The sequence below is a fragment of the Saccopteryx bilineata genome, chromosome 2, assembly GCF_036850765.1.
Source record: "Saccopteryx bilineata isolate mSacBil1 chromosome 2, mSacBil1_pri_phased_curated, whole genome shotgun sequence".
Taxonomy (NCBI): domain Eukaryota; kingdom Metazoa; phylum Chordata; class Mammalia; order Chiroptera; family Emballonuridae; genus Saccopteryx; species Saccopteryx bilineata.
In genome coordinates, this window is record NC_089491.1 from 6,378,410 (window position 1) to 6,403,907 (window position 25,498).

Below are 25,498 nucleotides of genomic sequence, written 5' to 3' on the forward strand. Positions count from 1 at the left end.
AAATCTTAAGAAGAGTCCTTGATGAAGGACCAGATGGAAAGATCTGGAAGCGAAATGAACCGCATCCCTCCGCAGTATGAATTCGGGAGAAGCTGGATCGGCTAACTAGGGCATCTCTCGGATGCCGGGGGCTCTTTCTCGTCCTTTATTTGTCCTTCTGCGGAAAGATGATGGTGTTACGCAGTCTTTCTGATGCGAGGTAGAAGTTACTTTACCACCCTGGCATTGGATCGCTGCTTTATCCCATTGCCTTGAAGCTAATGAAGATGTGAAGTGTCACACAAACAGGGCCTGAGCCAGAAACAGCAAACCCATCTGTGCCTGATTCCAGACACTATAAAACAAGATTCTCTTAGAGCCACTGCCACTGAAAACACGCATGTCTGTGTGTGACCCCTTCTTCCAGAGCCACTGCCACCACGTTCTCTGAACCCCGGGATGCTCCAGAGGGTTCAGAAAATCTGTTCTGACTCAGCGCTATAAACACAAATCCCTTCCTGGCAAAATGAGTCACAGGTCAGAGTACTGTTGAAAGGAATTCAAGTTTCAAAAAGCTAATAAGACAAAATGACCCGTTAAGGAATTTCCAGAAACCCTAAGTTTCTTCGAACCCAGAAGAAGCTGTTGACCTCCACGGGCAACAGGAAGTCTATCTGAGGCATAGTTACTGAGATTAGCTTTTAAGGGACCACATAGACACACAGACAATCTGTTGGGAGGGTCCTAATCGGTCCATTAGACCAACTCCTGATCCATTGAAAAGAATTCGTTTATTTATTATTGAATCATTTTAGTTTTTTTAAATAATCAGGGCTGTATTTTATGTTATCGTTTAGGGGTGTCTATTTGTAAGCCACAGGTACACTGTGTTTTATTTACACAGCTCTTTGCAGCTGTTTATGCACCAGTCCAGATCTTACACCTGTTCAGTCTAGACCCGTGTCACCCAAGATGGTAGCCACTCACCACATGTGGCTATTTAAACTTCAGCTAATTAAAATTAAATAACATTTTGGAATTCAGTTCCATAGAGGCACTAGCCGCTTTCCCAGCACTCAGTAGCCACGTCCGACTTCTGTACGGGACGGTGCAAATATGGAGCGTGCCCGTCATGTAGAAAGTCCTTTTGAACTCAGCACTTCGAAAGGCTCAGAGGATATCAATGAGTTAACACTGACCACCTGCTGGTCCTCCGGACTTCTGAGCAGCGACTCTCACACTGCATTTTGTTGCGTTCAGCAGTGAGGAACCAAACAAAAGAAAAAGCAAACCTCAGTTCTGGGGGTTTTAACAAGCTGCTCTGTGTTAGGTAAATCCAACATGAGGGCAGACGACGGAGTGTTCAGGCTCGGTGGCTGACCGGAGCGAACGGAAAAGCACATACTCGAGGTTTCACGTGTTATGACACAGTAGGACATGGGAGAGAACACAGTCTGATTTATTTTTATGTTGAGGAGTAGTTCGCTTCTTTTTGGTTTTAGGGGCGAGTTGAATTTCCTTGGTTTGGCATTAGGGAATAGCCGCTTCCATTCTGGTTCTCCACTCGTCTTCTCTGCACGCACGCACTTCCCTGAGAACAAGAGCTGACAGGTCTCTGTATGGCCCTGGCCCTAAGCTGTCTGCTGGGTCACACACTTCAGGACGGCAGCCTGGCACTTCCTGCTAAGCAGCCCAGGAACCCCAGCCACAATCCCCCGTCTAAGCTGCTTGGCGGACTCGACTCGGGGATGACGTTATCCGGGGCCCTTCCTTCCCACCCACCCCCTGAGCCAGCCTTGCCTTCGTCTAGCTGGTTCCAAAGTCAGACCTCTTGTCTGAATATCTCAGGTCTATCCCAGGTCATCGGCTACGCTACATTTACATATCTCTTTCTTTATGAAAATCGCCTCATTCACGTTAAAAGCACTGGATAAACCACCGCTCCGCATCTAACAGGAGAATCTACGTCCGTCTAAGCTCAGGGTTGGTGTTTTCTACTTCCATGGCATGCACAGAGGAAAGAGCAGTTGTTTTTTTAAAAGGGAATCAAGATATCAAAATACACTTCTGATGGACCGAGAGCAGCTGAGGCCGATTTCATACGCACGGTGCGGGAAGACGCGCTCGGGGGAGCATCCCTGACGGATTTTCCGAGATTACCGGAGGGCTGTCAGAAAGAAGTGACCAGACTCTCAGAGGCAGCAGGGCAAAAAGCGCGTGGGGGGAGAGAGGGTCTATTTCCCAAATGCCCTTTTCACCCACATTCTCTGAGGAACTCGATGTCCCGTCCGTCACCTCACGGGGACGGATAGGTTTGGCCTCAGCCTGTGAGAAGAGACGGGAAGGAATACTCAGGCCAGGGGGGAGCAGTGCCTGCCGTGTGGAACGGTGGGCGGGGCACTCGTCACTGTTCTAGATGAAGACAGTCTAGATGTAAAGCTTCCTTAAAGCCTCAGTGTTGTCACCAACACTGACGGCAAAGTGAGGAATCTGTCTCAAAATCGGATTTTTGCCTCTCCCCGGAGTCGGAGGTATTTCTTCCCCTCTCCCTTCCCTGCAGCATTGCTCCCGCCTCTGGGGAGGCGGCCGGGAGCCGCCAGGAAACACGAGTGGCTCTGGGACTGGTTTGCATGCACTAATTCTGCCTCGGGCTGGTGTCCTGGGGAAGGGCTGGGTTTCTTCCGCGAGCGAGCGCACAGCGCCTGCACCCTGGTGTCGGGAGTCCCCGCAGGCCGCCTCCCTGCCTGTTTTCCAAGGAGCCCCGAGGCTGTGTCTGGCTTATTTCTGTTTGCATTTGCAGGGTGCCACACCAGAGGATTTCAGCAACCTCCCACCCGAACAGAGGAGGAAAAAGCTCCAACAGAAAGTCGATGAGTTAAATAAGGAGATTCAGAAAGAGATGGATCAAAGGTAGAGTGGATCATTGTGACTCATTAAGAAATTCAAATTCAGCCTGACCTGTGGTGGCGCAGTGGACAAAACGTCGACCTGGAAATGCTGAGGTCGCCGGTTCGAAACCCTGGGCTTGCCTGGTCAAGGCACATATGGGAGTTGATGCTTCCAGTGCCTCCCTTCCTTCTCTCTCTCTGTCTTTCCCTCTCCTCTCTAAAATGAATAAATAAAAAAATTTTAGAAGAAATTCAAATTCAGTTTGGAAAGAGCAGAAGCTGTAAACTAGATTTTACTCTGAGTTCTTATTTCAGCCATGTGTTGTGCCAGAGGTGGTTTACCGGATTGCTTTATTATGGACTGGGAGAGTTTATTTATCAGCAGCTTTTATTCTGAGTGTGTGGAACAAACACATAGAATTCTCCCTCTCCATCTCTGTCTCTCTTTAAGATTTTATTTATTGATTTTTAGAGAGAGAGAAAGTGGGGGAGGAGTGGGAAGCATCAACTCATATAATTGCTTCTCATACGTGCCTTGACCCGGCAAGCCCGGGGGTTTGAACTGGCAATCTCAGCATTGCAGGTCTATGCTCTATCCACTGCGCCACCACAGGTCAGGCTAGGATTTACCCCTTCTATCATGAGTGAGAAGATGAGATTTTTGTACAAAACAGGAAGAGCAATGTGGCCTGGCCCCCACCCTTTCTCCCTCGCCCCCACCTCCTAGCTTTGGGTCAGAAATGTACTTGTCTTTCTACTTGATGTAACTGTTAGCCTTCCCCTCGGCTCTCCCGTCTTCCTGCCCTTTTATAGAGCGCACTGACGGTGCCTAGAAAACAAAGCGCAGTGTGTCTTCCACGCCGCCCCGCCCTAAGAGGTGCCGGTGAGTCCGGCTGCTCCAGGCTCCCGCGGGAGGGGCTCCTGCTTCCTGAGCGGCTTTGTAAGTTTGAGCCTAGGGGTGGTAGGTTGCTGCGCAGGGCGATACAGTAAGGAAAGATCCGGTTCCTCTTCATTTGCCCTTTCCTCCCTACATTTATAACCTCTACCGCTTGCACGTCACTGAAGGGGTATCTGCCACTGATCCCAAGCGAAAGCCCCTTTATGAATTGTCTCTCGCCTTTTAACATTAAACTCCCTCAGTGAGTGCATTAGGTGAGTCCATCGCTCATGTATTTGATATTTGAACTTGAGATTTTCTAAAAGACAACTTGAGATTACACACTCTATAAACAAGCTGCTTGCTGATCCGACAACAATTTAGTTTTGGCAAAGCTGGGTTTAAAATTTGGTTACGCTAAGAACAAACAGAATTGTGCACTGTGTCAGTACACGCCAAAGAAAAGCGGCCTTTTCTTCTTCACCTCTGTTAGAGCAGCTCCCGGAGAAGGGGTAAGGAAATGGAACCCATGTCATTAACTGTGTTCTGGTTTTCTATTAGAATATACTTCATGAGATGGAAATTATGTCTCTGTATCTTTTATTACATATGGGACCGAATACAAAGGGTTTATAAATATATAAACCAATTAAGCCTCTTGCTGTTTAATAAGTAAGCAGATTTATATTTTGTGCAGGAGTGAGATGTTAGGACTCAAGTATCTGAAAGGACATTTTATAGGGTACTGACACTCTCACTGTCCAATAACATGCAAAAAAACTTCTCTGTCACTTGGGTCGAGGCCCTGGCACCCGGTGAACCTTTTAACCCCATAGTAGCCCTTGCTGATGGGAAGGCGGGTCACATTCAGCTGTTCACGTCATGACTGTCCACGGAGTGTCCCTGGGCGCAGGGAGTGTTCCAGGCACTGAGGAGAAAGCAGTGAGCAAAACAGAAACCTCTGTTCTTACGCAACTTACATTTTTGCAGAATGATTTCGTGCAGAGAAGACAGTACTTGGATTTTTTTTTTTTTTTTTTGTCCAAAAAGGTCTGGGTTGTAGGCGTAAAATGCCGGGTGCTCCAGGCACCCTGGACTCAAGTCCGATTCGCCCTCCTTGTCCTGCAGACTCTGGACAAGCGCCTCACCCTCTGGGTCCTCAGTTTCTCGTGCCTGTTTGTGTGAGGAATGAACACAAACCCAGTGTGTGTCAAGTGCTGAGAACAATGCCTGGCACATGAGTGTTCATAAAGCCAATGAAAAGAGATTTTCAGACTGGACAAAAACCCGGAATCCACCTGTGCACTCTCCACACAAGACACATCTCCCAGCGGTCAAAAAGGGTGAATGCTAAAAAATGGAAAATATATGCCATGCCAATGCCAACCCAGAGAAAACTGGCGTGGCGAGACTGCCGGCCAGGCCAAGCTGCCCCCATACAGAAAGGCTGTGCTGTTGACCTTCTGACATAAGTACAAGGAACAGAACTACCTCCTGAGAGTGAAAGCTTGTCAGCGCACTTCCCTCAGTAATTGCTGGAACAGATATGTCCAGGGTCAGGATAGAGTATCTGAATAGTGCAATTCATAAAGCTGGCCTAACTCACACATATCCAATCGCTGCATGACACAAGTGTTTTCAAGCACACACATAGGACACTTCCGAAAATTGAGCTTGTCCTGGTATCATAATGCAAGTCGCAGCAAACAGCCAAGGACAGGTGTCACTCAAGGTGTGTGCTCTAAAGGCTACACTGAAACTGGACAGCAGTCACAAAAATTCAGATATTAGCCAATGGGAGCTCTAAAGTCAGAGACTAAAGGAGGAATCGTCCAGATATTGGGAAATGCACGAGCCTGAACAGAGCCTGGACAGACACCCTGCGTGTCCGTTTCTGGGGGGTCACTACAGCCACAGTGACAAAGGGAAACTCAGAGCTTTCCCTGCACATCGAAAACAAGGACACTAAAAGCCAGAGAGACACTCTTTTGAGAAGTTTCGCTGAGACAGAGAGCAGGGGCTGGAGGTGTAGGCCAGGAAGTCCAGAGAGGAATTTTGTGAAGGTGGACGGCGTGACAGTTGTAAGAATGTTGAGTCCCCGAGAGAGTGTTTATTGAGCATCTACTGTGTGCCCAGTATTGCCCTGCCCCTGGGATTTTATCAAGGTAGCAAAGAGCTTGAGTACATCCAGTCTTTCTCAGAGAGCTTCCAAACTAATAGGAAGAGACAGACAGTAAGCACAGTAATAAGTTATATAATGTGGTAGTGTGTACGTGCTCTGCAAGAAGAGGAAGTCGAGCAAAGTGGGGGTGCTGGGAGGACAGGTAAGCCGAGGAGGGGGCCTGAGGGAGGAGCAGTGGTTCTTGGAAGACCCTGGGGGCCGCAGGATGTATGGGCTGAGATGCGAGGAAGTGGGTGGTGGGTGGTGAGGACCTGTGGAAATTCTCTTCCTGTTGTTTCTGCATCTTCGGTTAAACTATTTCCCATGACTCAAAATACCGTTTAATTTGTTAGTCTTGTGTTGTTATCAGTTGGTTTAGATTTTCTTTTGCTGAAGCTCATGAAGTTGATTGGCAAAATCATCCGCTCTAAACTTTTAACAACTCAAACCCTCTGAAAGCCCTGTGGAGCTAGAGATCAAGTTCACGGAGCTCTGGTCCCGGGGAGGACACCAACCATGCCTGCAGAGCGCCTCCTGGGGCCTCTCCCTCAGCCGCCGCGGGCGGCTCCCAAACCCCGATGCGGGGAGCCCCCGGTTCAGGGAGTGGGTGGCTTTGAAGCTCTGCTGTCTGCCTCGCATGGACGCCAGCTGTGGGCTCAATTCCCTAATAGTTGGAATAGTGTGTAATAAAGTTTCCAAAACAATTAATTAACCAGACTTCTTCATGAAGTAACATCGTGCAGCCCACACTCCCCAGATGCCAGCTGTGGCTCTGGTCTGCATGAGGACTGGTGCTTGGAACTGTGGGGACTTCGTTTCTGTTGTTTGGGGCAAAGGGAGGGGCAGGGTTGATTTCTGCTTCTCACTCACTGAGGACAGTGGGGAGAGCCCATCCGGAGAAGGCAGCCGAGGTGCCAATATCAGCCCGGCCTACACAGACCTGGGAGCGGAGTTCCTACAGGGGAGTCCCAGCCTTCCCTGCAGTCCCCACTCGGACACAGCCCTCCGCTCACTCGTTCCCAGGGCGACGGGGACACACCACCGCCTGGGGACATTCACCTTGCCCACGTGCTGTCCTTTTTGCAGAGATGCCATAACAAAAATGAAAGATGTTTACCTGAAGAACCCCCAGATGGGAGACCCAGCCAGTCTGGACCACAAATTAACAGAAGTCAGCCAAAATATAGAAAAGCTACGACTAGAGGCCCAGAAATTTGAGGTATGAAAAAGCTCCCGTTGTGGGGAGGGGAGAAGCGGGAGGGACGGGTGTCATGAGGCGGACGTGGTTATGGAACGCCGGTGCTGTTCTCTGAGGGCGACAATGTTGCAGTGTCAGGTGGCCCGGGCTGTGGGAAGGGGGAGAACGCTGTCACCCTGGGTGCCTGCTTCCAGCAGATCCTGTGTTAACTGTGTCCCTTCAAATCAGCACCATCAGAAGGTGTATGTACAGTGTCTGTTGTTGTTATTTGGGGGTTGTTGTTTTTACAGAGAAAGAGAGAGAGTCAGAGAGAGGGATAGATAGGGACAGACAGACAGGAACGGAGAGAGATGAGAAGCATCAATCATTACTTTTTCGTCTGGACACCTTAGTTGTTCATTGATTGCTTTCTCATATGTGCCTTGACCATGGGCCTTCAGCAGACCGAGTAACCCCTTGCTCGAGCCAGTGACCTTGTGTCCAAGCTGGTGAGCTTTTTTGCTCAAATCAGATGAGCCTGTGCTCAAGCTGGCGACCTCGGGGTCTCAAACCTGGGTCGTCTGCATCCCAGTTCGACGCTCTATCCACTGCGCCACCACCTGGTCAGGCAGTGTTGTTTCTTAATTGAAGTGTTTGACTTCAGTTTGTGCTATGACATCTCATGTTGACAAAGTGTAATTGGGAATGTACCATCCATCATCTCAGAGAATCAAAAGGACAATTAAATTGAAATACGTTGTTCTTTCAGAGGACCCATTATTAAAAGGTTATAGATGTGAAAACCTGTAGGAAATACAAATGAGGTTGAAACTCTTCTGAAAACACCTTAATAAATGTTTTAAAGAGAGGGGAGTACACAGAAGCTCTGTACAAAAGGCTTCTTCCCCCCTCCTCTTCCTGCGCCCCTCCCCCCATGTAAAAGACTTCAGAGCAACTAAGAAACAATCATTCCCATCAGAATAGGTTATTTCTAGCCTGACCTGTGGTGGCGCAGTGGATAAAGCGTTGACCTGGAAATGCTGAGGTTGCCGGTTCAAAACCCTGGGCTTGCCTGGTCAAGGCACATATGGGAGTTGATGCTTCCTGCTCCTTCCCCTTCTCTCTCTCTGTCTCTCTCTTCTCTCCCTCTCTCTCTCCTTTCTAAAATGAATAAATAAATAAAATTAAAAAAAAAAAAAGAATAGGTTATTTCTATCAATGTGGGGTCAAATATAGCTTTTTCATTATTTCTGGAATCTGTCAATAAGTCATGAATGTTTGAGTTTTTAGAACCTAGAAATGTCCTTTTCTGATCATTTGTATTCTTTTGCCTTTTGAACAGTGTAACAATTCAAGCTGAATAGTGTAACTACTAGTTTAGATGTTACCATCAGTAATATGATCTACTTTGATGTCCTATATACAAGTTTCTCCACTATTAAATAAAGTTACACTCCTAAAAAATAGAAAAGGGAAGTGTGACTTTCAAACTGAGTCACTGCTCAAGTTTAGCAATACTGTCATGCTTCCCAGTGTGACCTCCTCATGGTCACGGAAGTTTAGGAACCAGAAGGAACAAGAAGTGACTTTTCCAAAGTCCCACAGCTGTTTAAAGCCCAAGAGTTCAACACTGCCCAGTGTCCCTCCTGCCCCGTCCTGGGCAGTTGTCTAAATGCATTTACTTCCTCTTCTCCAACCTGGGAGGGAGTGGAAACAGTCACCTCCAGTCTGTTTATACAGCTGAATGCAAAAACACTGGAGGCCTGCCCCCTGTGGTGGTCCTCCTCCATCAGCTTAGGTGACCAGGAGCAGGCGGAATTGGGGGCCCTGAGACCCCAGGGTGGGGCCCTCAGCTGAGCTCAGGCCAGCTCTCTGGCGGCTTCTGTTTGCAGGCCTGGCTGGCGGAAGTGGAAGGCAGGCTCCCGGCTCGCAGCGATCAGGCCCGCAGACAGAGCGGACTGTACGATGCCCAGACTGCCCCGACGGTCAACAACTGCGCGCAGGCCCGGGAGAGGTACAGTATGGGTACAGCCCTGCTCCCTGGCGGGCCAGCAGCTTTGCTCCTACTGCTCCATTCCAGAATCTGGAAGCGGTTGTTAGACGACACGTGTTAAGACACCATCGTGTCTGCGATGATGGACCTAGGATTTTCCCGCGGGCGGGTGTCTGACTCCCCCCCTCCCCTGGGGTTCAGGACGAGCTAAGATGGTCTTAGCTGGTCCTAGTTCCAAGCACGGTGCTCCCGCGGGGCTGAGCTGGCGTCCCGTCCGGGCGCAGTGGCTATAGTTGCTGTGTGTTTTCCTTTCTTGAGCAGCCCGGATGGCAGTTACACGGAGGAGCAGAGTCAGGAGAACGAGGTGAAGGTGCTGACGGCGGATTTCGACGACGAGTTTGACGACGAGGAGCCCCTGCCTGCCATCGGGACTTGCAAAGCGCTCTACACGTTTGACGGTAGCCCTCAGCCTCAGCCCAACACCCCGCCTCTCGTAAACTCGCAGCCGCCCTGCGCTTTCTGTGATGTGACTCTGCTCAAGCCTCCCAGATCTTTCTCTTAGCACTCTTGTTCCACTGATAGTATTATTATTATTATTATTATTTATTAGGTTGATAGCTGTATATTTTGCCTTTTGGTCCATATAATTTAACAACTTTCAATGAGCTTAATTGCAGCAGATAATGTGGTATAATGATTATTTCATGCATTCATTCACTATTTATAGGACTCCTGTTTTGAAAAGACTCCTGAAGGGGTGGTGGGGTGCAGGTGGGGTGTGGTGCCCACCCCTGGAGAAACAGAGCAGACATGTCCAGGACAGGCACTTGCAGCACCCACCGGGGGAGGGGTCCAGGCTGGTGGGGGAGCCACAGGAGTGGCGTCACTTCCTTACGGGAATTAAAGACCTCTGAGCTGCAGTGTATTGGAGGCACAGGCGTTGCCAAGCATGGGGTCTGTGTGGCTGAGCTCGGGCGTCTTAGGTGGTAACAGCGGAATATGAGATGAGGAAGTGGGCGGTGTGCTAAGAGACACATTTGGATTTTATTGGACAACCGCTGAGAAGCTGGTTGGAGTATCTGAGCAAGGTCTTGACCTGGTTAAAGCTGTGTCTTGGGACATTTGCCATATATGTAGGAGCAATTAGAAAGCAGGGATAATGGTTAGAAAGATGAGCCGTGCTTTATAAACTAAACGGGTGAACCTGAGGCAGCACCCTGCAGAATGTCGACAGGATGCTGTGAAGGAAGCAGTCCGAGTTCCCATAGGGCAGGGAAGCCCTGCGGTAAATGAGTCCTCACTGTGACAAAACAAGAAAGAGAAGGACCAGGTTAAACGTTCTCGATGGTATTTCCGTCTAAACCGTCTCCATCCTGACCCCCTCCCCCCACCGTGCCCCTACTGACAGCTCGGGAAACAGGTTGCCTTTCAGAACCGTTTGGGCAGTGGTGGCTTGTCTTGGGAAATGATCTGAGCACATGGCCTTAGGAGCTTGCAGGAGGGACGGACCCAGCGATGCTGCAGTTAACACCCCGCCAGACTCCTGGCTGCTGGCCAGCGGGGACAAAGCGGGAAGGAAATCAAAGATGGGGCATCCTGGGGCGGGGAGAGGGGGCCGTCCCGGGCTCAGGTCCGCCCTGGTAGTGTTCCAGGTGTCAGGACAACATCCAGGCGAACACGGGCTCAGGCAGGAGGAGAAGGGAACCTTAGGTGCAGAAAAGAACCAGAACGGAGAAACAGAAGGGGGGATGGTGTGGAAAGAGGTTTCGTTGAAGCTGTGGGAGTTCTTACACCCGGAGAGAGGGGAAGAGGCGAGGAAAGGACGGGAGGTGTCGGGGTGGGGGGGGTGCGGGATGAATACCTAGGACCGGAAGTCCTCCCCGTGTGAGGAGGGCGGGGCCTTCGCGGGGGGCGGGGTCACTGCGCCCCAGCGCCTACGCTTTCACTGCACCTGTCTCACTGCAAACCTCCCTCTGCTGTCAACCCGGCTTTGCCTAGAAACCTGATAAATTCTGATGTTGCTGTTTCAGGTCAGAATGAAGGAACCATTTCAGTGGTTGAAGGAGAAACGCTGTATGTCATAGAGGAAGACAAAGGGGACGGGTGGACCCGCATCCGGCGAAATGAAGATGAAGAGGGCTATGTCCCCACTTCATACGTCGAAGTCTATTTGGACAAAAATGCCAAAGGTGCTAAGACTTATATTTAATACAACTTTAAAAAAAAAAAACTTTTAAAAAACAATTGGAGTTTTCTCCCCACACCTGTGACTGTTACAGGCAGTTCTTCAAAAGGCTGGACGGAGAACATGCTTGCATAGAGAGCCCTCTGTGGACGCTAGGGATCGCACCCCGAGTTTCCTGGTCTGGGTGTGACTCTAGACCAGGTTTCACTTGCTGATGAAATTTTATGTGGAAAGCTGCCAACCGCCAATTCACAACTGTGTCATTTGAAATCTGATAGACATTTCTTCTTTCGGCAGCATCCGTAGATAAGAACAAAAAAGTTGTCTTCTAGTTTCCAATCAGTATTTCTGAATTTGAAAGTTCCGCGCACACACACACCCCGCGTGCAGAAGACTTCAATTCCCACGCTAGTTTGTTAAATTTTACAATCATTCACTTTGGAGGAAGTCTTAAATAAAAGCCCCCTTCTTGAGTAGAGAAGCAAATAAGATTCTTCCTTTGGAACCAGAAGGGTTTATTTTCACCTAAACCTGGTAAGGTCATTGTTAGATCATCAGGATTATCCTAGTATGCGTATTTCATTCCAAACAACCAGTTGAAATCCGGAAAAGTTTGGTTAATTACCCAGTTGATTTTTATACATGACTAGTGACCTCCCCTCCGACAATTGACAGAGTGATCAGGTTTGCCAGTGCCATTTGGACAAACCCCTGTAAAAATAGCTCACTTAGTTCTGTTCTGCTCTGTGGAGGTGGTGTGGCAGGTGGAGCTGTGTCCCACTGGTCCTTCCTGGGCGTGGCTGTTAAGTACTATGAGCAGCACCTGTGTCCAGCACAGTACTTGTCAAAGAAGAGGGTTTTTAAAAAATATATCATTGTTCTTTAAACCCCAAAGTGTAAATTGGCTGCAGATTGTTTTGGAATTGCTAGCTGGTTTCACATAATTAACTGTAGCCAGGATAAGATACAATGTTTCACCATCTCTAAAGGGAACTGGGTCACATGGGGATTTGCATTTTGAAGTTGGCAGGACTGGTGGTGAAATTGTTGCATGCACAGAATGGTACCAAGCCCAGGGTTTGCCCATTTCCAGAATCTACCCTGGGATCACAGAGGATAACTATAAGTTGGTCAGGATGAAGGTGTTGGATTGAGCTGCTTTTTATTTGGCTTTGAAAATTATTCATATCCTTCCTGCGTTTAAATGGGAAGTTAGCTCCTTGCCTCAATACTGCGGGCTCCTTTTATACACCCAAGTCAGTTTGGAGCTGATTTTAAAAGCAACAGCAGTGCATGGGGGGGGGGGGGGGGGGTCTAGGACAAGCATGGTGACGAGAAAATCAGCTGGCCCTTAAACCACAGGGGTACGATTTAATGAGCAGGAGGTCACAGCTTTAGGCCCATAACCGACGATTTAAGATCGAACCCTTCTGCCCAGCGATAGATGCATTTCCAGACGATGAACTACTCAGAAAAAAACCTTAACACTGAGAAAAGTCTTGAAAATGGGGCCACACAACAGTAGCCTTTGGAAGGCCTGCCTTGAAAAGTACAGCATTCTGTGAAGTCCTTGCCTTTGTTTTCTGTTTTTCCTTTGGTGTTGTGCAAACGTGGTTCAGGAAATAGCTCAGACGGTTTTCCCTACGGTCTGGGTGCACCAGTTATCTTATGGTTATTAAGTTGTATGCCTCAGTACCTGTAGGCCATGGATCGATGTAATATTGATTAAATGGCGATGTATTTTGTAGTTTCAGTTCGCTGAAACAGTTCCCAAAGAATCCGGAACTTCCCTTTCCTCCCAAAGTGTAATTTGTTTTCTCCCCTAGTTATCTGTTCTCATAAAAGCAGCGGTCTCAGCACGTTTTATTAAGTTTTCTCCTGTTACTTTAGAGCTACACTCTAGGTTAGTAACGTCTGTGTAGCAGCCTTCTCCCTTCCGGGTTTATAGGTCTGCCCGCCCCCCCCCCCCAACCCTGCCCGCCCCCCACACCAACCCTGCCCGCCCCCCCCCCACCAACCCTGCCCGCCCCCCCCCCACCAACCCTGCCCGCACTCCTCCTCCCGGTCACCAGGGGCGCCCCGATTGGTCGGCGCGGCTGCTCGTTTCGTGTTCAGCCTCGCCCGTGCCCTTGTGCGTGTGTGCGTCTACGATGTGACTCTTTTAAAAATTGCCAAAATATTTAGACTACCGTGACTACCGTCTTTCATGGTTCTGTTTTGTTGTCAAAGTTGCTTTCTGTTAAATATGTCCATAAGCCCTCCCCCAATATATTTGTATATATACTGCAATTTATAAACTAAAAGGATTACTTGAATTCGTTGTTTTAATGTTTTACTCTCTTATCTGTTTGTTTTATTGGTGACTCTGCTGCCTAATGACCTTTTTGTTTTTGTAACCGCCGGGGAAGCCGGAAGGACTTCCACGGGTAGCTAGGGCCCTGCCAGCTGCTCCACACTTGAGTTTATTATAGACACTTGGGTTCTGAGTAAGTTTTGTTTGAATATGGCCAACATGATTGTTTCTCTCTACTCTCACCCTAAAAGAAAAGAATCTGTCTGGCACCTCCTAGTTGTACCCTCATACCCGCCTCTCTAATAAACGTTATATTTTTCTCAGTGTTGTTAAGTGATTTTTCTTTTTAACCGTTCTGAGAAAATGACTGTGTGTTACAAGTATTTAACTCCTTTGTCTTCAGTAATGGGGAATTTTCTAGCCGATGCTTTTTAAACATTCTGCCCTTTCCCCCTTTACCTGGTGATACCTTCTGTCTGTACCCTGTGTGCACCTCAGGGCTTCAGGAGTTCGTCTCTCGGGCTTCTCTCCCCCCTCCACGATGAAGAACTTTCACTGTTTATGGCGGGTACACATTGAGCGGCAGGCCTGCCTTTTTACCAAAGGTTGTAGCTCTGGTGGCTGTGGACTCGGGACTGCGCCCATCCGGGAGCGGCTCCACGTTCCTGCTCCCCTCCCGGGAGCGGCCGCCTGTCGGAGTCTCAGGACTCAGCTGCTTAGAGATGATCTGGGTAGACGGGTGCCGCGCCCTCTAGGTGGGCTCTGGAGGGAGGGGGAAGAGTAAACCGTGAAAGTTCCTTATCTGTGGCGCCCCGGTAACGGCTGCTCTAAAATGGCCCCCTCCCCCGCCCACAGCCCTCCCCCGGTGGTGCAGTTTGCCGTGAACAGCAGACAGCCCACCCCGGACCTTGGGCCTTTCCTCTCTAACGGAGTGTTTTTCTCTCTTTTTGTGTTGTAGATTCCTAAAGGTGGTTAAGGAGCCAGAGCCGCGGGAGCCTTCCCAGGAGAAACCCCTCGGTCCACTTGTCCCCACCGGCCTGCGCCGCGAGTGAGCGAGCGAGCGGACCACTCCCGGGCTGGCTGGGGTGTGGCCCTGGTAACCGGACCCGAAGTGACCCCCCCCACATGTCCAGCGGCTTGCCTCTTCTTTCTTTCCTTTTCACAGCATGCTCCTTGGGGCCCAGCTCCTCCCATGGCCCAGTCGCAATACCCTTGGGGGCTGGTCTGTCCCTGTCCCGCTCCTCACCCCACACAGGACCGTGGAAGGCAGCTGGATGCGGGCTCCCTCTGCCCCCAGATCCTGCCTCGGTGCGCAGGCCTCCTGGCCCGCCCCGGCCCATCCACGGTTCGTACTGTGCCTTTTGTGAAAACTTTGCCACTGGTCTCCTAGGGAGACTATCAGAACCTGGACCAGGAGGGTCAGGGGCTCCCTGGGAGGACTGAGCGCCCAGACGCCATGGACGTGGTCCCGTGTCGTTTACGTTAGAAAGGACTCATCTTTTCCCAGGTCCACTGAACATTCAGGGGACCTTTCCTGACGGCAGCTTCTCACCTCATACTAAACATTGGCCCTTGCAACATTGCTCAGCCTGAGCGTGTCAGTGGTGGGCACTGGCGCGTACACACATGTGCACACATTTTTGTTTGGGGCTCACATTGGAGTTCAGATTCCAGCTCGCGGACCGGCCCTGCTGTCTTTCCTGTGCCCGCCTGTTGGGGCGACCACTGCCCCCCGTGGGAACCGCAGCCCTGGTGCTCGGTGAACGAGTGTCTCCCCTCCGCTAGCTAGTCGCAGAGTGAACACCCCCCTCCTCGTGAATCCCCAGGTTGGCCTCCTAGGCTCTCGGGCTTCCATCACCAGAGACCCTGTGCTTCCTGTGGTCCTTGCAGTGACCCTGCGGCTCCGGCTTCTGCATTTGCCACCTGCTCGGCGGCCCCTTGGAGTGGACCGAGTTGGCTGTTGAGCACGTTTCCTTCCTCTTACGGCTCTCGGAAGAAACCGTGAGCTCATGCAGCCTGTGCCCGCTCACACCTGAGTGCAGCGAAGCTTCTCTTTTTTGGTGCAGAAACAGTCGGGAGAAGTCACTGGCTGTGAGCTGTGGACGAGAGGCCATCAGAAGCCCAAGGATGAAACCGGGCCTGTTCTGCCTTTGTTTGGCCTTCAGGAGCTAGGCAGTCACCTCGGACATCCTTGGTTCTTCCCGGTGTGATGGAGTCAAAGACAAGGCAGTCTTATAGGAGCCAGAGGGTCAGGGGAAGGAGCGACCGGTCCTGGGGGCTGGGCCTCTGTCCAGTGGGGGGGGAGTGGCCCCTTCCAGGGCGGCTCAGCCAAGCCTTGGCCACCAGACTGAGAGCGATGGCGCCTGTGGTGAGCCGGCGGAGGAAGTGGCTTCAGGTCCAGGGCAAGCGAGCGAGGAGCCTGGGCCCTCTCTCACTCTCTCTTCCCCAGAAGTGGAGCCAGCCCCGGGGGCCGAAACCAGCTGCCTGGAGCCTTGCAGCCGGGGAGTCTCAGGGCTGCCGCCTCCGAAGCAGCTTACATTCCTCATGGTGGGCAGCCCATTGTAGCAAAAATAATATCAGGAGAGGGTTGGGCAGGTGACACTGAAGCCAGGATGCCGCAGGTGAGACGAGGCAGGGCCTCACCTGTGTCCCTGCAAACCAACGGGTGCACGGGCAACGCCACTCCGCCCAGGGTCCCTCCGGCAGCGGGGTGATCGGCTCCCTCTGGGATCTGAGCTCCACCAAGGCCAGCGGGCCCCTCTCCGCTCCGCGAGGATGTTAATGGTTTTTCAAATCTGATCTTAGAGCCTCCGTCACGCATGTGCATTGCCCCTAGTAAGGGGTCAGGAGAGGTTAATTTCCTGCGACACAGGGAGCGGTATAAGCTGCAGTCACTTGTTCTTTTCAGTCAGTTAAACCCGGAATGGAATATGCTTGTCTCCTGTTGTGTCCCCTGCACCGTTTTTTTTTTTTTCCCTTCTGTGCCACCTGTGTCCAAAGAAGAATGGGCAGTGAGTGCTTTTCAGTGTTTGCCTAGGCGTCGGCTGGTCTGCCGAACTGAGCGGCCAGGCTCACTGAAGGGGCTAGGTCCTTGCGTGAGAGTGGGGACGCCTCGCTCATCCTGGGAACCCTCCTGCGAAGTGCCCTGGCCTTGAGGGGCAGCGCCCGCAGAGCGGAAATGTGGCGCCCCCCACGGGCTCCCTGGGCGCTCGGACACACCGCCCGCCACTTCCCCACCAGGGCTGGGATATTGCTGTGTTGTCAGAATGACACAATGTTTAAAGAACCTGCCCCGAAAAGGACTTCAGATGAACGAGCAGGACTTGCCATCTGCAGGATGGGGAACACGCAAGGGCCGGGGCTGTGGCAGCGTGTGTTTCCCCTTGGTTTTCATCCTGACACTGGAAGCCTCTCTCCAGCAGCGACGACATAAGCCCCTAGCTCGTCTCACCAGCGGGAGCACACAGGCCTCTCATGCCTTTTGGTAACATTGGTCATTACAGAAGAAAGTTGACTGGACAAGAAAAAGTTATGTTGATGCTCAGTATTTTTCCAGAAATTTTGATTTCAGACTTCTTAATGGCGCTGCCTCCTGTGCTTGTCATCCAAAAAAAAAAACAAAAACAAAAAACCTTTAAAAAGCAATCCGAGATTCTATTTTAACCTGATGTTGAGCCCCCTTAAGCATTCTGGTTTGTCTGTGTGTGTTGCACTAACTCGAAACTGTGGAGGCACTTTACTGTGGTCACGGTCATTGCCAATGTCAAGGTTCTGCGACTACCCGTTTGTCTCTGGAGATAGAATTAAACCAAATAAGTGTTCCATTGGAAGGCTTCTATTGACCTTGTAACTATATGTTAATCCTCTAAATGTTAAATAAAAGTATGACTCCTGGCACGGTATCGCGGGAGTGTTTTGTTGCACACCAAGGATTCGGGTCACAGAAGCAGCCCGAGTCCCTGGGGTTGGGGCTGGGCTCCTGTTGGCATCTGATTAACTGGGCAAACCCTGGGCCAGTCACGTCCTCCCCATCTGCTTGGGGAGGGCCTGGTGACCTCACTGGATTCTGTCAAAGGATTTGAGGGACACTTCTGATGACCGAGACATTTTCTTTTTAAGATCCTACTTCTTGACTTTAGAGAGAGTAGAGAGAGAGAAGGGAGGAGGGGAGCAGGAAGCCTCAACTTGCAGTAGTGGATTCCTGTATGAGCCTTGATCAGGCAAGCCTGGTGTTTCGAACCTGCGACCTCAGCATGCCAGGTTGATGCTCTATCCACTGCACCAACACAGGCCAGGAGACCAGGACATTTTTTTTGCGTGCAAATTCAGCTGGCAGCTACTGTAGGTTTTCAGGGACCCTGTTGTGGGGGCAGGGGACTAGAGCCCACCATCCGGGTGGCTTGGCTGAATCACCCCCGGTTTCTGTGAAGCTGTGGATGGTGTGCCGCTCTGGGGTGGGGGCCTCGTGCCTGGCGTCCCCTGGACATGTGCAGTGGAAGGCTGTTTCCATCCAGCCCTGGAAATCTCACCCGGGGCCTTTGAAGGGAGTGTGGTTGGTTTGTGTTCTCACCCCTTCGTTTCCTAAGGGTCTCTGAGCACCCGCCTCTGAGCAGAGCAGGCTTGCCAAGGCCCACGTGTGCACTCGTGTGCTGAGGCTGGAAGGGGAGGTCAGCCTCCCCGCACCTTCACCGCCTCCCACACAGGAATGGGCCATCCGTGTCGGGAGGATGTGATCAGGGAGCCAAAGCTTCCCAACAACCCAGGTGTCCTGGTTCCTAGTAAGATGGTAAAGAGACCCAGGTCACTTGATTAGTGCCCTGAGGCCTCTTGTCTAGCTTGTCAGCAAAAGGTTAATCTAGGAAGAATGTTTCCAGCATGTTCTTTTTGGGCTTTGTCATATTTGGGGAATAGTTGGTCCCTGTCAGAGATGACACGTGTCCCCATCTCACTTAGAACATTCCTTCCCTGAAGGACCTGGCTGGGTTGGGAGCTGGGTGTCCTGCATGGGGCCCACGCCCCCACTCTGGGCTTCGGTGCCGGGGTTGTGGAGTGAGGACACCGTGGCCCTCGGGAGCTGCTGTGGGAACATGACCGCTGGGGACGAGGTGGGCGACTCCGCAGCAGCTGGCCAACGCTGGCTCTGATTCGAGCTCGTTCCAGGCGCCTGGATGGTGTCCCGTGTTCCCCCGATATGACCACACTGCACCCCCGGGTCTGACCCACGGAGCTGCTGCCCGCCTGTCCTGTCTTTATGCACCTACTTGGACCAAGCGTTTGTGTGGCTGGCACCTCTCCCGTCATCCACCTGGGCCTTGCGGCCACTCGTGCTGCCCCTCTGGGGGCGCGAGCAGGTGGCGCAGCGCGGACAGTTTGTTTCCTGGTGCGCTCTGGAGGCCGCCTCCCTGACGCGCCGAGACGCCCGCCGCAGAGGGCTCCGGACCCGGCCGGGCCGGCCTGCCGGTCTGGCTCCTCCGGTAGGTCTAGGAAACTCCTCGCCCCGGGCGGGCGTGGCCGGCCTCTCCTCCCGGACCTGCGGGCCACACCTGGGCCTGCCTGCTGGGTGCACAGGCGCGACGGCGCCCCTACTGGCAGAGGAGTCCGTGCCAGGGGAGAACTGCGTCCCCAGCAGGCTGCCTTAGAAGAAAATGGAAGTGGGCAGAGGTAGGGGTTCAAGTGTGCCCTCCCACGTTTTATTAAATCTCTGGAACTGTGACATCCACGGGACAGTCTGGAGACCAAACTCTGAACTGCGGCCGCAGAGACGGAGGCACGGGTCTGAGTGCGATGGGAGCAGGGGGAGGCAGACGGCATGAGCAGCCCGCCTAGCCCTGTGGGGGTCGGTCCCCGGTGTCCTGACCCGAGAGGAAGTCTAGTTGCTGCCTCACCCGCCCGCCGGAGCAGGAGAGGCTGTAAGCCAGGGGTCTTAAACTCGACTCAGCATGTGGGCAGCAGAGCAAGATCACAGCCGTTGGGCGGGCTGCACTAGGTCTACAAAAGGCAACTGTTACGCAACACTTTTCTCACTGCAGTTGAAAACAAAAAAAAATCAGTACAACAAGCACAATCGTACATGCAGTTTACTCAGTGTCACAAAACGACCAGAAACTGTAGTTCGCATCACAACTGCTGTTAACTAAGCTAATATCTAGCTAGGATGCTAGAGAAATGAAAAATACAAGTAGGCCCCTAGGCTTACTTAATTTTATTCAAAATATTTTGAACTTCGTGGATCAGTCTGCGGGCCGCACAAAATTGTTCGGCGGGCCGCGAGTTTGAGACCCCTGCTGTAAGCCCTCTGAGACCAGAGATTTAAGGGCAAATGCTGCACACCAGCCCTCAGCAGCCACTGTGGCTATAGCTTTTTCTTGTTTCACCCATTAAGCCCTGATTTAAACACTTCTGTCTCTGTCCAGCTGGTAGCATGAGTGACATTTACTTAAATGACCTCTCACTAGCTAGGGCCATCGCTGAGCCACAAAGGAACGAGAAAGCAGGAACTGAGGCCCGTGTGCCTCTCTCAGAGCCAAGAGGCCAAAGCTGGAGGAGGAAACACGGACTCCCCCCTCCACCACGGCCCCCCAGGAAGCAGGGGGCTAGGGTCTCTGCCCCCAGTGGGCCCAGCCTGCCACAGTTCCAGCTCTCCAAACACCCCCTCATCCGGCTGCTGTCGAATCCAAGGACAGGAGAGCATGTCCTAGCTCATCCCTGGGGCAATTTCCTGAACACACGTTGTGCAGAAGGCTGACTGCTCTCCCTCAGCTTTTCCTAAGGGCACCCGTTCCTTGGGTGCAGGCCCTCGTGGCTGGAGGTGAAGCTGTCCGAGGGAAGGGAGCCAGAGGGGGGAGGCCGCCTCCAGAACACCACTCCTTCCCCAGAGGTCCCTGGGGCTCTCACACTGAGGCCGAGGAAGGGAGGAAGGCTCGCAAGTAATTCATGTTTGCCCTGACCTCACGCCAGAAGGAAGGTAGGAAGTGACCCCTTTCGGAGGCTGCCTTTCGCAGATGTGTTTCTGATGTGGGTTTGCGAGCACACACTCCCCAGCCTGCAGGGCGTGGCGCAGCTGGAGGGAGTCCCAGCCCGGCCCACCCAGACCGGGGGACAGTGAGTGGGAGAAAGAAGACCAGAGGCCACCACCCAGCACTTCCTGTCTCCGCTCAGTCTGCAAGGTGAACAACCGCAGACTCCTGATCTGTCTTCAGATTCCAGCATCTAAGTTTGGCTGAGCCGCCTAAAAGCATGGAATTTCAAGAGAAAATACACAGCTCACAAAAGTTAGGGGATCAGGGAACGTACACTGCATTTTCACCAATGAAATAAAGTTGGTTTTGCATCTCATTTGCATAATCAGACAACTTTGTCTTGTCATTTGCTTTTCTGATGTTCTTGTTTAATTAATATAAAAAATCATTCTTTTTTTTTTATCTCTTCATATTCATTTTGAAACATCCCCTAACTTTTGTGAGCCGTGGATAAACGAAACATTTTAGGGAACCACTTGGTGCCCGTTTCTCACCTTCCTGCAGAATAAACGAATGAAACCCCCAAAGTCACTCAGTCCTCCAGACAAAACATTTCCACTCTCATCCTCCATGTTAAACGAGAAAAGCCAATCACAATACACACACCCTGGGATCCCACTTACATGTTCAAATGTCACACGCGTGTGGTAAACTGCAAGGAAAAGGGAGGGAGGAAGGAGACGCAGCCGGGCGGGGCCTCTGGTGGGCAGGGCTCCGAGGGCCCCAGAGGGCTTTCTCGGGCACTGGCGGGCACTGGCACCATTCTGTCATTCCTTACATGAGCACGTTTTTGCACACTCAAGTCTGGGAGGATCTGATAAGTTAATGTTTAAAAACATAAAAATCTCAAAGCCCTCCCCCTCCCCAACTGGGGAGAACAGCTGTTAGGCTTGCTGCTGGTGTACCGGCTGCACAGCCTTTCCCTGATGAGTGCGTGAGCCGTGGCAGAGGCACCTGTCAGAGCCTAGGTAAGGCCACGGGTGCTGGCCCTCAGGGGAGGCTGCGGATGGCCCACTGGGAGGGGCCGTTTTGCTGTTCAAGCGTCTGAGGAGTGGTTTTCCCTGCCTGTCTGTCTGTCTGCCCGCCGTTGTGAGACTCTATAAAATGGGAATGGCCCATTGCCTTCGGCCTCCACAGTTCCTCTACCGTCTGCCCGAATCCAGTGTGGACCTGCCTGGCTTCGGCCACCGGCATTACACCAACCCAAAAAATATTTTTAAAAAACAGCCCAGCCTCAGGGACTGTAACACATTAGCATCACTAAATGTCAGGGAGCACCCAGCGAGGACGAACCTCAATATGCAATAGGCCTTGGCGAGGAAAGGGACCCTAGGCAGTGGCGCCCTTGGGGTCCAGGGAGGGTAAAGGTGGCTCAGTGGGTCAGGAGGGGACCAGCCTGTGGACGTGCTGGCCTGTTCCCTGGCCACACCGGCCCACGCCTCTGGGGCTGGTTCCAGGAGAAGGGCCCTGACCAGTGATTAAAGCAGCTCAGCCTTTCACACCTGCAGCCCCTGCTGCCTCTGGTTTCAGAGCCTGCAAACCCTCTCCCCCCACACGCGGCCTTCAGGTTTCCCCTGCAGTGACAGACGGCAGCCAGGGCTGTAGGGAACGCCTATGGGTTTATTATGCCATCCCAAACACAGACTAGACCGCGCAGAACCCAGCGGGAGTCCAGCCTGCAGGGAGGAACCTCCAGGTCACACAGGGCAGCATGCGCCTGCAGGGAGGAACCTCCAGGTCACACAGGGCAGCATGCGCCTGCAGGGAGGAGCCTCCAGGTCACACAGGGCAGTATGCGCCTGCCGGGCCTTGCGGTGGGGTCCCCGCTGCAGCAGCTTTCCAAACAGTGGGGTAAATGTCAAGAAATTCCAACAATGTCTCGTTCTGTGATCACATGCTGCGTCAGCGGGGAAGGTACCAGGTCCCGGTCCAACGAGATCACAGGCCTGAGCCACATGTTGCAAAAGCTTCAGGGGCTCGGCCGGAACCACTTGCTGGAATTTCCGTGACATCTGCTTCTACGGAGACTGAAGGCCACAGCATTCGAGGGCTTTGGTGCCCGGACCCTCCCCACCCCCACATTCACTTTAGTCCTGCTGTTTCCTCCAGCGGCTTCAGTGCCACCAGAGCTGTGCTTGGTGGTCCCGGGGCCCCAGCAGTGGCCTCACAGCATCCAGAAGGCACACCTCCATGAAGGCTGCCCTTGGGCCACCTCCAGGGGGCAGGGTGGGGAGGGAAGTGCTTTTCTCTAACATCAGTGACAGCAAATAGCAGCTGGAGGTATTTCTGTTCCACCCAGTCTGTTCTCTGGTTCCCTGGCCGGGCAAGTCACAGCCGCTCCACAGCCGCTCTGCAGCCGCCGTGACAGGGGTCAGCTGCCTCCAAAAACAACCCCCTCTGAGTCCCAAACTCCAGTGAGTCGTTCATTAGTCGCAGGAAAACCACGAGAGCAGCCCGGGATTCAGGAGCCACTGGGCGACAACCAGGAGACGTAGGGCGGCACAGCGGGGCCTTGGGGGAGCGGCCCTGGGCCCCCCACTCCTCAGCTCTGACTCTGCCCCGCGTGCTCGGAAATGCTGACCCTCTGTCCCAAGGCCGCAGCCCAGCTGAGAGCTCAGGAACAGGAGCTGGGCCTGCTAGCGAGAGGGCCAGCCGGGGGATATGACCACAGCGACCGCCACAATGATGTGTGGGCACTTCCAGGACAGACCCAAGTCAACGCCGCAGAGCCGTGTCGAGACCAGCCTGAGGTGGGTGTACTTGCCAGTCCCAGCGGTCACACCGGGAACCTGACAATTCTGCTTCTTTACACACCTGGGCTTCCATGGCGCCAGCCTCTCTTCCAGGTGCAAACATACCCTCCACAGGGCAGGGGCCTGTGGGGACACCAGGTCACCCGGCCCAGCGGGGCCCAATCCACTGTCCTTCCAAATGGCTTCTTGGAAGGTGTGTTCAGGGACCAACACTCAGGGGACACAAGAGGGTCTCTGGAGAGGGAGGAGGGGGTTTACAGACCCACCCAGCAAGTCACACGGCCCGGGTCTCAGCTTCGATCTTCTGCTCCCCGTGCAGGCTCTCCGGGTCCTGCAGCTGGGCCACACTCTGCCGGATCGCGATCTCGGGCCCGCCGCCGTACAGGTGGTGCAGGTAGGCCCAGGTCTCCTCGGAGATCTGCCCGTAGTCAGCGCCTGCGGGCCCGAGAGGCCACTGCTCGGGGCAGAGCTCACCGCCCACCCCATGCTCTTGTCCCCTCAGTAAAGCCACTGTCTGGGCAGTGGGGGCTCCGGGAGGGCCAGGCCCCCAGGGAGGGAGGGCCGTCACGGGCTTCTGTGCAAAGCTCTCAGAGGGAAGTCTCAGGGTTCTCCAGCACAGCCGTTCTTGGGGGACCCAGAGGGCACGTCTCTGGCTGCGCCCCTCACCTCCCAGCGCGGGGTTCATAAGAAGGAGGAAGGACCCACAAGCACAGCCAGGAGAGGGGCCTCAAGGACCCCCAGAGAGGCCAAGCAGCTCCATGCACTGACAGCCCTGGGCCTGGACCCGGGTGATGTCTCAGCCTGACTCAGACAGGCCACGAGGGGGCTCCTGGAGGGCCCGACTGACAGCCCTGGGCCTGGGCCTGGACGGGGGGGGGGGGGGTGTCTCTCAGCCTGACTCAGACAGGCCACGAGGGGGCTCCTGGAGGGCCCGACTGACAGCCCTGGGCCTGGAACCAGGGGGTGTCTCAGCCTGACTCAGACAGGCAGCGAGGGGCTCCTGGAGGGCCCGACTGACAGCCCTGGGCCTGGACGGGGGGGGGGGGTGTCTCAGCCTGACTCAGGCCGCGAGGGGGCTCCTGGAGGGCCCGACTGACAGCCCTGGGCCTGGAACCGGGGGGTGTCTCAGCCTGACTCAGACACACCGCGAGGGGGCTCCTGGAGGGCCCGACTGACAGCCTGCAGCGACAGAGGGGCGACGCTGGCTAGCGGGGGCGGCCAGGGCCGGGGAGACTCACCGGGCTTGAGTTGGATGTGGCCACTTCCTTTCACCTGCGCGATCCTGCTGTTGTCAATGGGGCCCGGGGGCTCTGGATCAGACACAGCTCGGGCTCAGCACCTCTGCCCGGCGGGTAGAAGCCCCACTCCCCACCCCCACGTGGCCCTCCACCCTACAGGTAAGAGCCAATCTCAAGGTGTGACTCCCAGACCTTGATCTCAAAGAGGCTGTCCTGGGCTTAAGGGGGCAACGTGAAGTCCTCACACGGGGAGGGTCTCGGGGCACCAAACGCTCATCTCCAGACGTCTGAGGACCAGAGGGGCTCGCAGGGTCCCTGGACCCAGCAGAGGGATTTTCAAGGACTGTTGCACTAACTTCTGATCCTAGGATGGGGGGACGGGGATAGGGCCAGCACTGGATGGACATCACCCTAACTCTGATGGCAGTTGCCACTCACTGAGCACCCTTCCCATGTACCCCAATACCTGACGTAACCCTCAACTACTGTGTCAGAGAGACCTGTGCACAGAGCGTGGGGAGGTCACCACCCAGGTCAGAGCTGGCAGAAGGCAAAGCCAGGGCCCCAGTTGCCAACACCTGGAAGGCTGGGGTGTCCCGGTCCACTTGCTGCCCGGGGTGGGGGGTGGGGGGTGGGTTGAGGCCCCACCCCCTCCCCCAAGTTCCGGCAGCTGCTTGCGCTCTAAAGGCAATGGCCACTGCGCAGGGCCTCCTGGCTCTGTGAGGGGCTCTAGGACCTGCCTTGTGAGGGGCCTGTTTCTACCCCGCTACATCGAGGGCTCAGAGGACACTGTCCTCTCCTACGAGATCTGACAACTAGGGCAACAGAAGCCCCAAAGGAAAGGGCCGGGCCTGGGTGGAGACAGGCGGCTGTTCACGGAAGAGGTGGCTCCAGAAGCCTGCTGGGCAGGTGCAACGGCGGGGCCCCTCCTACGT

At 53.4% G+C, this 25,498-nt stretch overlaps 2 protein-coding genes across 19 annotated transcripts in view; one reads left to right on the plus strand and one right to left on the minus strand.

Annotated features, from left to right (window-relative positions):
* FNBP1 (formin binding protein 1) overlaps nt 1-14,669 on the plus strand; it is a 139,215-nt gene extending 124,546 nt beyond the window's left edge. For 7 of the 14 annotated variants that reach the window (XM_066255948.1, XM_066255951.1, XM_066255953.1 and 4 more), the window contains 5 exons: nt 2,780-2,889; nt 6,992-7,124; nt 8,975-9,096; nt 9,397-9,533; nt 11,106-13,233. In XM_066255948.1, the coding sequence (XP_066112045.1) occupies nt 2,780-2,889; nt 6,992-7,124; nt 8,975-9,096; nt 9,397-9,533; nt 11,106-11,284 (681 nt within the window). In that variant the 3' untranslated portion in view covers nt 11,285-13,233. Of the gene's footprint in view, nt 1-2,779; nt 2,890-6,991; nt 7,125-8,974; nt 9,097-9,393; nt 9,534-11,105; nt 13,234-14,511 lie in introns of those variants that run through there. The other 7 variants (XM_066255961.1, XM_066255950.1, XM_066255952.1 and 4 more) reach the window with 2 other exon arrangements.
* Nucleotides 14,670-23,072: 8,403 nt separating this feature from the next.
* USP20 (ubiquitin specific peptidase 20) overlaps nt 23,073-25,498 on the minus strand; it is a 37,020-nt gene continuing 34,594 nt past the window's right edge. For 3 of the 5 annotated variants that reach the window (XM_066255962.1, XM_066255964.1, XM_066255965.1), the window contains 2 exons: nt 24,564-24,635; nt 23,073-23,760 (listed from right to left, as the gene is read on the minus strand). In XM_066255962.1, the coding sequence (XP_066112059.1) occupies nt 23,600-23,760; nt 24,564-24,635 (233 nt within the window). In that variant the 3' untranslated portion in view covers nt 23,073-23,599. Of the gene's footprint in view, nt 23,761-24,563; nt 24,636-24,755; nt 24,928-25,498 lie in introns of all 5 variants that reach the window. The other 2 variants (XR_010729026.1, XR_010729027.1) reach the window with 2 other exon arrangements.